The sequence below is a fragment of the Hydractinia symbiolongicarpus genome, chromosome 5, assembly GCF_029227915.1.
Source record: "Hydractinia symbiolongicarpus strain clone_291-10 chromosome 5, HSymV2.1, whole genome shotgun sequence".
Taxonomy (NCBI): Eukaryota; Metazoa; Cnidaria; class Hydrozoa; order Anthoathecata; family Hydractiniidae; genus Hydractinia; species Hydractinia symbiolongicarpus.
Genome location: NC_079879.1, coordinates 8,857,763 through 8,870,699, shown reverse-complemented (window position 1 = coordinate 8,870,699; position 12,937 = coordinate 8,857,763). Strand labels below are relative to the sequence as shown.

Genomic DNA, 12,937 nt, shown 5'->3' with positions numbered 1-12,937 from the left:
AACTTTAAACGAAAAAAAAGTAAATACACGAGGTTGACTTGACTAGTAAAATTGCATATTCATAGTTTCAATCTACGGCGATCTTTTTGCTTTATACGATCCCGTTTTCATGATTTTTAAACAATCTACGGCGATCTTTTCGTTTTCTACGATCCCGTTTTCATGATTTTTAAACGAGCTACGGCGATCTTTTCGTTTTCTACGATCCCGTTTTCATGATCTACATTAAAACAACTTGCGAATGAGGTTGTGAATACAATTAAATGTGGCCGCATAATCTGGAATTTTTTTATAAAAAACTACTCCCACAGTCTTTTTTCAGCAGAGCGACAATATATTCCTGGCTGGCAAATAACTAAATACAGAGATTTTTTAATGTAATAAGTATTTTTAACCGAAATACGTATTGAATGTCCCTAGTGAAAAAAAATTGCGTTTTCCTTGCCCTTTTCAACAGAACATTTTGTCGCAAAAACCTATCACCGTAAGAATTAAAGGGAAAATTGAAATTAAAACCAAATTAATGTTTAACTTAACTCGTCCATAAATCATGAAAAATATAAACTAGCTGCTGTTTTGCCTTTGGTCTGGGACTGAACAACAATAATGACGTACTGTATTTGCGTTTATTCGGACGGAACCTTGAATAAATTGACGTCATAAACCGTGCACGAAACAGCTATTTTTTAATTTCAAAGAGGTCAAACTTTTTATCGATACAAATCTATACAAAATAAAATATCAAAATAAATTACTCCCCCTTTAATATCATCAAGGTAACGTATTTCAGAGGATTTATGTCCCCGATTTGCAGCATATTCAAGTAAAAAATTATTTTCCTAAAGTGTATAATTTTCAGTTTCTATCTTGTAGCAATGTTCCTAACGGAATTGGGTTATTTCGTACAAAAGCTGTACCAATTTATCGCTAGAGTTTGCGAACATTTCAGACAGCTGATAAAATTCTCCTTCGTCATCTATGACTTCTTTCTCGAACAAATAATCACAAAATCTGTTAATCGTTTCCAATGTTAACATTTCAGCTAGAGTTAAAACAATGACACAAAGATAATAATATAACTTCCACGTTTGCCATGTATGTTCACACTCACTTTTTAAATCTTACTATAGACAACCACTAACCAAAATATTAGCTGTTTAACTATAATTCTACTCTTCATTTTTAGAAAATGGATGTTAAAATTCCTTACATCAAAATATGTTAGGAAAAAGATCGAAAAATCCATTTTAACCTTCCATTCGCAAACATTCTTTTGCATCGGCATTCTAAATGTGTGTTGTTGAACTCCACGTTTAATTCATGATTCATTTTTTCGAGAAACATATCACTTTTTAGTAACCAATGCGAAACGGCATCAATCATACAGCATCAAACCAAGGCGTTGTTTTTACATTAACTTAGACGGAAAGAACAAATTCTTTCCTCCAAGACATTAACTAACACTGTTCACATGAAAGGAGAAATAAAGAACCTACCGTATAGAAAACATCCATTACCAAACTGGTTCTCAACTTGTTCGTACAAATCAGCCACAGAGAAAAGCTTCCCTGTAACAAAAAAAAAAAAAACAATTCAACAACGTTGTGATTATTACAAATTTCTTGTATTTGTGACTTACCTATGGGCATCTCGTTGATAGTAGCAAGAACAACGAAACAAATGTCAACGAAGGGAAGAACACATGCGCGATGACTCAAAAGAATTTCCGTGGTTTCTTTGTTAAGCGTAACCTACAGAAACAATCATTAGCATTGTATTAAAGTAGTAGCCTTTTTAGAAATTTAGGGAAGCTGTGAGCCGAAATATATTCATAAACCGTTTCTACATAAGTAACACGCAACTCAAACTTACGAGGGTTCACTTGCCATTGTTCACATTGGACTTAGGTTATTTGGTTAGACCGTGAAGGGAATTTTTCCAAATTGCCTACATTGTGGAAAGTGCTGCTAGGGCATTTTTGCCGTTGTTTACTTGGCCTACAACCCTATCAAAGCAAAACTTCTCCAGCCTACCCCCGACTAACAAAGTGATTTCGACATATAGCCAAATAACGGCCATTTTCACAAATACTATGTCCAGGTTTGTAGGCCGTCACAAATTTAATTACAGAAATTTGGAATTTCTAAAATTTGACTGATTTTTCATGAAGGAAAGATACAACTTTTACAAGAAAAAAAGTTAAACGCGTTTTTGCACTGTTTTTAGCCAATTTAAAATTTTCAGGATAATTTCTTGCCTTTAATACAATATCTAACAAAAGTCATTTATGTTGTAGCAGAGATGGTGTTAAAAACATGTAATCCGTGTATATAAACTTAAGCGAAAAGCAAATGCGAATTGAAGCTACATCTGTTTTCTTAACACAACAACCCATAACACATAAGAAAAATTTATTATAATTTATTATGTCATTTCTTCACATTCATCACGTGATTAAAGAAGTACAAGTTCTTCGCGTATTAAAATTTGTGATTTGAACTTGCGAACGTTGAAGTTACATGCAACAATAAAACCGAACACAATTGACGACCCACAACATTTCTAACATAGACGTTTTCAAGAATAAACTTTATTGCTTAGCCGCAGCTGGACCTCAGTTACATGCTTTATTGTGCTGGATTTTCACATTTAATACAAAAATTTTATATTGTACGTAGTCTAAGTAAAACAAAAGTAGTTTCTGTTACCGAGTATTCCTGTCCTTTATCAACACTAGCACCACCCCATACGTCATCATCATCATCATCATCGTTATCATTATTCCAACCGGAATTGTAAGCAAAACTTTGAACTAATTTTTGGTGTGCTACATCGTCGTAAGATTGCTGAAAAGAAAAAGAAAAACAGTTTTTTACAAAAGCAAATGAAATAAAGCGATAAGGAAGGAGAAAAAGGTGATTTAACGTAATGGAAGTCTTACTTCATTCTTATTTAATACATTCATTGTCACAAATGTTTCCATGATGTCCACGAGATCTTCTGTTATCAAGTTGAAAGACTAAGAAAGTAAAAAAAAAAACAGGTGTAAGTTTTTAAAGTCATGAACAAAACAAAAACAGACAGACATCAGCTAGTAGCGATTTGATATTGGTAATTACCTGCTTAAGAAAAATCTTGGAGAATGTCACTTACACAAGAGTAATCCAACATATAGGCCAACATCTCAGAAATAAACTCTGCAGCTTTTAGCACCTAAATAACATATAATCATTCATAGTGATAACTGATCAACCAGTCTATTCCTCAGGTTCTATTAATGCAGTCAATGAGATGCCAATGAGAGACCTACGTCCGTATTGAAAGGGATCAGTATTGAAAGGGATCAGTATTGAGCCAACAGACACGGTTGTTAGAATTCTAACATAACCCTGCAATTCAAAAACTATAAAAAAACAGGTTGAGGTATTGTCCAAGGTTCCGTTCTTACAATTCAAGCGTTATGCGCTTGTCATTAATTTGATACCTGAAGCATATCTTGCTACACTTTCCCAAATGTCGAATACTGTATCATTTCGGGAATAAGAGGATCGTATTTTTCCATATCGAAATATTCTTTATCAAGTTACAATCCACTCAAAGTAAACTAAATATATATGATAACGTTTTCCAATTTGCTCAGTGGATGTACATTCTTCTCAAGCTCAATCTTCACTTTATACTTTTCACTTTGTGCTTTTAGGTAGTAACACAAAATTACTATTCTGCAATATATTGAATAAGCGTCCTTATCTCAAATAAATACCCCCTCTTCGAAGAAGCGGTTATTGCAGAAGGGGAACTTAATTGAACTCTACTACTCCTTAATTAAACGGCCAATCCGAAACCTCAAGCGTCGGCGTACTGCAACAGTTTTCCATATATACAGATTCATAGCTCCACAAAAACATGACAAATGTTTTGCAACCTCTTTTTTGTGCATACTGGGGGGGATAATCCAAATTACAGTAAAATTTGTAACTTCCAAAAAAAAACGTTGAATTTTTCGTTAGATTTATTGATTTGACAAGCTTAAAATAGAACTTAGGCGCATCATACTCTTTGTCATATTTGTCAACAGAAAATAAACGAACCTGCGAACTTTCACATTGTAAAGCTTCTCCATTTCCTTGCTTCATTTTATTTACACCACCAAGACAAGCAACGATGGATGAAGCTATAAGTTAATAGAAACACAGACAACTTGAAATACATTTGAACGTGACTATCTTTTGCAAGTATTTATGTCCGCAGGCGCTCTCTATAAACACAAAAATGTTCTCTATAAATTGAGATTTCAACTTAAGGCTTTTTCTTTCGAAGATTACCTGATACTAAAAAAGTGAACTCATAATTTGTTGGACTATATAGGTAAACTACGTATAAAACTCTGTAATCAAAATAGCTACATGAGAATTGCTCTGTTAGATACTTACCCACAATGCATCGTGGCAGCAATAATTGTTTAACCTAAACGATGGATAACACAATAAATTCCTAGCAAAAACAATTCTCATTTTTTATCAGAGCTGATAAAATTTTTGATTGATTAGAAATTCAATAGATTACCTAATGTACACTTTTTTCTCTACAAACCGACTATATTCACGTTATTTATTAATGATCGTTGCGAAATTAAAAAATCAATAAAATATTCGTTGGGAAAATTAAATACACGTTTGTTTTTTTATAAGAAAACGAGCCTCAAAAACCCTAAAATCTTAAGAAAATTTAAAGAAAACTCCCGGCCTCAGTGTTTTAAGGTCGAATTTTAAGAGACCTTGATATTTACAGTTACTAAATCACCATAATTTTCGTAAACACAATACAATCAAGTTCTTTTTTTAATCAAATATACATCCTAACAAAGTTTTATCCTAATAATAACAGAAGTCTTTTTTCTTCAGTACAAAAAAAGATGTCTCAAATAAAATATATACTATTTATAAATATAATAAAGAAATTAGAGGAATAAAAATTAAGAAAAAATTTAAGAAAACTTCAGGCATTTTCAGGTCAAAAAACGTCCACGAAAATTAACACATTTAATGCAAAACAACTAAGAAAGATTCTCTATTCACCTTCATTGCAACCTGGTCAAGTTTATTTGCTGTGGATAGTACATGAAGAGAAGGGTTGATCAAATTGTCTTCGACTGTAATTAACTGTTGCGTAGAGAGCATATCAATCGCGTGCTTTGTAATCACTCTGATATCACCTGTAAAACCTGTAAATCTGAAATACAAAAACAATACTCTCTTTAACATACAGAACTAACATGATAGCTCCTATGAAGATTTTAACCACGACTATTTTTTTCTACCTTTAAGCTGACATGAAATTACGAAATGGTGCTACAGGGTTGTGGGTTCAGGAGGGGGGGATTTATTTGGCAAATATTATGATACATAGATTTTTGAGGATTTGCCTCAAATCTCAATTTTCAACCCAAAATATGTGGCAACTTCGTGCGACATATTTTGGGTTGGGTTAAAAAGAGCATTACTGAAAGGGGGTGTTTCCAAGTGCAGAAGAACGGATGTTTATATAACAAAACGAAAAAGCTACACATCAATGCTGGTGGAATTAAAAGCTTACTTTTCCATTCCCTTAATCTCTTCCCATAATACTTGCATTGAGATCACCAGATCATCGAAATGAGTTGGTGTACGAAATTTCACCAGCAATAGATATGCTAACATATTTGATGGAAGTATCACACCAGTCTGTAGAAAATCTAAATCAACACATGTAAATGTTGGTAATATGTAGTGCATTCCAATGCAGCAAAAATGCACCATAGAGTGGTATAACGTTTTCGCCATCTCAATTTTCCATAATATACGTGTCTATTTTCTTCGTACTAATTTTCTTCGTACTACTTTTTCTTCGTACTAATTTTGTGCGTACTAATTTTCGCGCGTATTAATTTTTGCGCGTACTAATTTTTGCGCGTACTAATTTTCGCGCAATTAAATTCCTTCCACCTCCCCCAAGTGAAGGAAAAATAATAAAATTCAGCATGCTAAACAATATACAAGTACTACAACTAGTGTTACTTGCGTGTAATAATTTTCGCGCAAAACGCATTAATTGTTGTTTCTGTACTAAATTTCGCGCAGTAACAAACCTTTTTATACGTGTGCACTAAAACGCTTGAAAAATTATTACGAATACGGTTTATTGTTTGAAGAATTAGTTTTCCTTCGTAAACTTTAATGTTTAGAAATATCTCCATGTTTTTAAATATATTGCTCCCTCTCCTCCTTATAAGAAAGATATCTGAAAACATCCTTAATGAATTGGTGTTGATGAAGTGTTAGAAATATTAATAACTTGACATAAAAATGCAAAAATTTATGTTACCAAAATTTAAATGTCTTGATATTATGGCATTTTCTTCATCACACGACACTTGATTATTTATACTAGCTGCAAGTTTTAACAGTGACTAAAACAAAATTACATGTTTAATTAAACTCATCAAAAACAGAACAAAAAACAAAAATTTGTGTTCCAAAAATGACCATTAAATTGCTCTAATATCAACCTTCAATCCGATATGCGCATTACATTTTTTTTTTATTCGCAATGAAAAATCCAAAATCTGGCTGAGATATGCTTACACCGAGATCTTAATAAGGCTCAATTAATGCTTCCAAGATGCTCATTACAAAAAAAATTTAATAGGATATGCTTATGAAAAGCAGTCGAATCAGGCTGAAAACATGCTTAATTTCGTCGAAAAATCCCCCTTTGGAAAAATTCTGACATGTATCCTAAGTATTCACAAAAACCGTGTAGAATATTAAAAATAATAAAAACAACAATGAAAATAAATTTTCCATGAATATGTAAATTTTTCAAATGAACAAGGTCAAGCTATAAAGTAATGTGTACTGTATTCCTCTTTTTTTCTTTCATAGTAAAAAAAAAAAAACATACAGGAAAAAGATTATTGTTTAAAGGCTCGGCATAATGCTTACCATATGTTTAAAATTTTCCCTTATTTAAGTCTAGATATGTTTATAATTGCAATGCTTTTAAAAAAACATGTACAGCACAAGAAACGTTCCTATACTAAATCTCAGTTTCAGGATTTATAATGCAGAATTTAACTTAAAGTAAAAAATACATACTAAAAACTAACTACAAAATATCCATACCAAAATTGCTTGATTTAATAGACCCAGTTGTTCGGGTGGGATAACAGTTTAATATGAGTTAAAACCTTAAATCATCTAAATATCAATTATATTTCACCTTGATATTAACAGCTTTGGAAACATTAAGCTGCACTAAACCATGTTTTTGATGTCGATAACGCTGCCATACAAAATTGAAGAAAGTGATAGGACACGGAGCATACACCTTGAAGTTAACACATACTCAATTAGAATAAAGCAAATTGGAAAATAAGATACTAATAAAAGGATAGAATCAGTTACCGTTTCTGTTGATAGTGCTATTTGCAAAATCTCTGCATTGCTAGATTCTAAATGAGGAATCAAAAGGTTTCATATAACATTGACTGAGCGATTAATTGTATTGCGGTATCTTACACTATATGAAGAAAAAATAATCATTACCGTCATTTCGTATATCATCAAATAAATTATAGAGTATCGAAGCTGAGTTTTCATTTTGATAAAAATGTGTAGGAATACAAATATTTTTGTTAACATTTAAATAGTTCATCAATTCCTAAATAAGTATAAAAAAAAATATTGCAAAACAAATATAACATACACAGTATGAAGTTAATGAACACAAACACACATACCAGAGTAGCGGACTGACTAGCGGCTTCATCAAACTTAGTAGGAATGAACATAAATCCCATTTTCTTCATTAGACACCTTCAAAAATAAAAGTCATTGTTTAAACTAGCAATATTCAATTTTATTGCAACGGGGCCTTTTAGGGGCTTCTCCAGGCCAGTTGAGGTGGGGGTCGTAAACGCACATAGCACTTGATAATATACAATTAAACTGTTAATAATGTCATAAATTTTATAATGACTTCAACATTTTGAGTGAAATGGCTTTCCAACAGTTGGTTATTTAGTGTATGTATGTCCTGCTGAAGAGAATAACTAATTTCAAAAATTAAAATCTTTTTATTTTACTGAAAATTGGTTTAATGTAAAGGGTTATTAGTATTATGCAAATGTGACTATTTGGCAGAATACTGGAATAAGAAAAAAACCTGGAACAGCGTAGAGATTAAAAGTAGTGATTTCAACATCTATACAGTGCTCTTCACAACTCTCAGAGTAATAAAACCTTTCCAATATTATATTCTGAAAAACACCAAGCACATCATGTATATATACAGCATTACAGCATTACTTACTTTAGTAAAATTGAAGAAACATCACTTTCTAAAAGAGAATTTAAAAATACTTACGTTGCTACTAAAAGCTGACAAACTGGCATGGTGTATGTGAAAAGTTACCTGTTAATATGGTGCACGATACCTGAGGAAAAAAAAAGTAGATTATATAGAAAAAATAAGATTAAAAAATGTCGAAACTAACTGCATATAAATAACGTATAAACAAACATATAATTAGATTTATTAATGTCCTGCTCAATATAAAGAATATACAGATGGATATGTCACTTTAGATATTTGTTACTCAATAAGATGTACTAGTGTCTATTAGTATTTTATATTTATACAAAAAATAATCCGTAAATTAAGAATTTTAAAAAGAAAAGTTGACAAAATAGAAACTCCTAAGAGTTTTTTTTTATCTGAGGTGGCAACAATAAGAACAAATATTCTACCTCCATATCCATTGCTACTAAATATGTGTAAGTAAGAATGGTATTAAAAGCATTCTTTGATTCATGAAGAAATACTAAAGATGAAGAACCCTATAAAAGAGAACGTAAGATTGCTTGAAAGTAATTCTGTTGTTGAAATGGACATGAAAATCAATTTCTTACTTTCGCCAGTTGCTGTAAGTAGAGGTAGTCATGACTTTGAAAACAAATCGACCTAAACAATTTCTTCAGTTGACCAAGAACATGGTATAACGCAAATCTATTAAAAATAGAAAACAACGTTCCACTCAAAAGCTTCCCATTATATTTCAACAAAGTTTTCACACAGATTGTGTGACTGACAACACAAGTTCAACTTCATAGGCAATTCTCCTCCTATTTTTAGCAATCTATTTCAAGATAAAGATGTCACAAACACTGCAAATATTTTGTGCCTTTCGTAGAACAAGTTTTGATGCATCAGTAGATAGATACACAATAGATAAAGAAGCGCATAATAACAAGGAGTATACTTGCTGAGCCTTCAAAATACCTGACTTGTGTTTAAAATTTAACAACACATTGTGTGGCAAACGTCACTATACATTTTCTATAACATTTCGGTTAACAGTTTGATAAAGTCAGCCTCTCTATATGCTTAATCAGGAATTACCTACATGTGTGAATCCTGCTGCAAATAAATATAATATAGATAAAATAGTGTCAGCCTAGTCATGTTAAAGCAGAGTGAAGTTATTGTCACATAAATGCAATCAATGCAAGAAAATGTTCAACCTAAAGCCTCCTGCTAAACAGATTTCTTTTTAAAATTAACTCTAACATAAAAATAATTTTACAATATGGATAAGATGAATTACTCTCACCTGAAAAATGACTTTTTTAACTTTTGATAAATAGTGATAGTAGCTATATCATAAATAATTACATTTAGTAGATTTAATATGTATATCGATAAAAAGATTTTACAAACATGTACAACTTACAATCATTTCCTTTGACAATTCTGTAAAAAGGAAAAAAAACGTGGTTAGTGCTACGTTCATGAAGAAAACTACTACCAGTCAGAAATCTCAAATACGCAACAAACGCAGCTCTAACCTATGTTAAATGTGTTGCCTTTTAATGCTATATCTAATTAGTGCTTGATAAAAATGCAAGATCAGAAACATAATTTACCTTGTGTTTGAATTTTGATAAAGTTCTCTTGTTTCACTCTGTAAGTTTACTTCATTACTGAAAGATGTGTATTGTAACAAATTCTGCAAAGAAATGTGAAAATGAAAGAGTGTCAGCAAATAACAGTCAGTAATGAGACATGGTCATCGTTCTAAAACAATAGTCTGAAAAATGGAAGCTAAAATTAAGGGAAATGTCAAAAAAAACACCTTTATCAACCAAAAAATTATCTTTTTATAAATACTTTCATTAATTAACAGACACGGTCTAGAATCATCACTGGAAAATTTACATTTAATTAGCAAACTTTTAATCAACTCGATTTTCACTCATCGTCATGGTCACAATGGGCAAAACACATCTAAGAATGTTGACTGGCCATTATGACAGTTGTCTAATGTTTGTGAATAAATAAAATATCTCAAGCTTTTGTGAATTTTGTCTATATTGACAAAATTTGTCTCGTAAAATATCCTAAAGGGTTAAGTTCCCGAATAATTAATCTAAGTTTTTAAAAAAAATTTTTTTAAAATTCCTTAAAATAACCAAAGGATTTTTTGTTTCTTCTTTCCTTTTTTTAGCATTAAAATTTATTTGTAATTGATACAAATGATGACAGGTTGTGTGATTTTAAGAGGCCACCTTACTGAAATAAATTAAAAGCAAAAAGAATGCTAGTAGATTCACTAAAATAATTTTTGGCAAAAAACCTAAAAATGATTCATTTGCAAAAAAATCTTTAGTGAGATATCTAATCATTAGTGCTTTAGGGATATTTATGTTGTTAAATTCATTTTTTGGACCTCCCCAAAATAAGCCTTTGTGAAAATTTATTAACTGAAGGTAAGAGATATCTCCACCCATTGATTCTGGTTTGTCTAAGTATTACTATGAAGAAACATCCGGTTAAAGTGTGTACAATAGATTACACTTATTCATACCAGTTGTTCAACAGCAATGATTACAAAACTTGCAGAAACATTTATAATACTCTTTAAACATTGTTTTTTGGCAACGTGAAGCATTATAAACACAAACAGATTTTTGGGTACTCTGGCCCATATGCTTTTGCAACACCAAAAATAAATATACAGTTAATGGTGGAACTTTTCTATTACTATTTTTGTGTCTTACATGGCTTAGTGTTTCAGGGTTAAAGTTGCTTTTCAACATGTCAGTTTATCCTAAAATGAGTTTAACTCACCTTACACTGTTTACACTGCTTGATTTTATAATGTTGAATATCTGTCTTTAGTGTTGGGGGTATTAACCGAAATTTTCTTTGAATTTGTGATGTTACATCTACATATGGATTCTGACAAAATCAAAACATAAATATGTTATTTGCTTATTATTAACTTCTTAAAAACTTATAACAAAAAAAATTGTAGATCAAAAGAAAGAAGAAATCTTTACAATACATTTGACTAAAAACTGTTTTGCCTACATATCTGTTATTATTTAGTCCAAATTAATAAGGTTTTAAAAAATTCTATTACCCTCTCTTAAAATTTTTATGCAGATTTCATCAGAGCCCCACAGGTTTTAAGTCATCAACTTTCCTCATACTAAGGTGATTGCAATATTGACCAAACTGACAGATACATCCTTAACTGAACGACCGTTTATGATTGAATTAATTGGTTTTCTATCGGTATTTTACTTGTTACTTGCTTAACTAATATATCAAGTCCTTATATTGTGTTTACTAAGGGAAACCAGGTACCAATGAGGTATAAACAGCAAGGAAATGCTGACATCAACTGTCATATACGTGCTTTACATTGGTAAACTTGTATTTTACTTTGGCAAATTATATTTTGTTTTGCAATCACATGACCCATGCACAAACATCTGTTATATTAAGATAAAAAATGTGCAACTTAAAAAAAAAATTGCACATTGCAGCAAAGTGTATAAACATATATCCTATTTGCTATTTTTAGCTCAAAGTTTTTGTGCATCGTTTAACATGACTTTGCTTTGATCAACAGACAAACAACAGCTTTTTATACTGCATTGCATGCGTCTCGCTACTCGCGCAGCTAAGCTACCATATAGCTATTTCTTTTTAGATAATTTACAAATATATGATTAAAATTTTTAGACAATTTTATGCGAAACTTTTTAGCTAATTATACAATTAGATATATAGTTTTAAATACAACCTGTTGACTGGAAAATTTAGATTTGTATCTTCTTCTTTTCCTTATTGTAAAGTCCACAGGTATGCTACTACTTCCAATTTTGTACCAAGATTCATCCCTTGTGTCCTGTTGCATGGGCAAAGAATGCTTCTCCCATTTCTTGATTACATCTTCCACTCTTACATCTAATGGCTCCATTTAGATTTATTCTCATAAAAACTGGATTGCATTAAACACAAAAATTCAAAATTATTTTAACAAGAAAAATAAGTTGTAGAGCTACTTTGTGCATCATTGACACAATGTTCGGTAGTGAGCAGGATTTAAACTACAGTGCCCAGAGCTAGTAGTTGCAGACAAACTCACTATACCATGTGCAGCAAAATGCTAGTGATGCGGTTATATAGCTTATCCGAAGGTAGATGAAGGTTTATCAGAACCGTGTGTTAAATATTATTCCTACATTTAGTTAAAACGCTAAGTTTAAATAAGAAAAATAAGAAAAAAACACTGATATCATCCATGCATAAACTATGGTACCACATGTAATCATTAAGCCATGTTACAAGGTCATTGATTACACCTAGATACTTTTCAAAAAGCAGCACAGCAAGACACAAATACCTGTTTTCCTTTTTATCAAGTTCTGCTGACTAATACCACTGGTAAAAAAATTCAATTAACATAATTACAAAGCAGTTGGTGGAGTGTTTGATAACTACACAGAAAATAATTCTACACGGAAATCAATTCACTTAGATTTCAACTTATAAATGACCAAACAAAACAAATTTCTGACTCATTGAGTCATTAATGAAGTACTAG

At 31.3% G+C, this 12,937-nt stretch overlaps 2 protein-coding genes across 2 annotated transcripts in view; both read right to left on the bottom strand.

The window, feature by feature from the left end:
* Positions 1-12,937, bottom strand: part of LOC130644613 (uncharacterized) — a 40,618-nt gene that overhangs the window by 27,646 nt on the left and 35 nt on the right. The window lies entirely within an intron of this gene.
* Positions 613-12,908, bottom strand: LOC130644616 (uncharacterized). Its single transcript, XM_057450290.1, has 24 exons — positions 12,134-12,908; positions 11,170-11,280; positions 9,966-10,048; positions 9,773-9,792; positions 9,653-9,695; positions 8,952-9,048; positions 8,790-8,879; positions 8,455-8,476; positions 8,353-8,380; positions 7,781-7,856; positions 7,587-7,701; positions 7,446-7,492; positions 7,261-7,368; positions 6,364-6,448; positions 5,596-5,734; positions 5,079-5,232; positions 4,434-4,467; positions 4,092-4,174; positions 3,154-3,213; positions 2,942-3,019; positions 2,709-2,846; positions 1,640-1,751; positions 1,497-1,568; positions 613-1,042 (listed from the first exon to the last, which is right to left on the bottom strand). The coding sequence occupies exons 1-24, from the start codon at positions 12,308-12,310 to the stop codon at positions 882-884; spliced, it is 2,133 nt and encodes a 710-aa protein (XP_057306273.1). The 5' UTR covers positions 12,311-12,908; the 3' UTR covers positions 613-881.

Coding starts and splice junctions, on each gene's coding strand:
- LOC130644616 (XM_057450290.1), bottom strand. CDS start 12,310: ATGGAGCCATTAGATGTAAGAGTGGAAGATGTAATCAAGAAATGGGAG. Junction 7,493..7,586: donor TGATGATATACGAAATGACG/GTAATGATTATT, acceptor TTCCTCATTTAG/AATCTAGCAATGCAGAGATT. Junction 1,752..2,708: donor ATAAAGGACAGGAATACTCG/GTAACAGAAACT, acceptor TTGTTTCTGTAG/GTTACGCTTAACAAAGAAAC.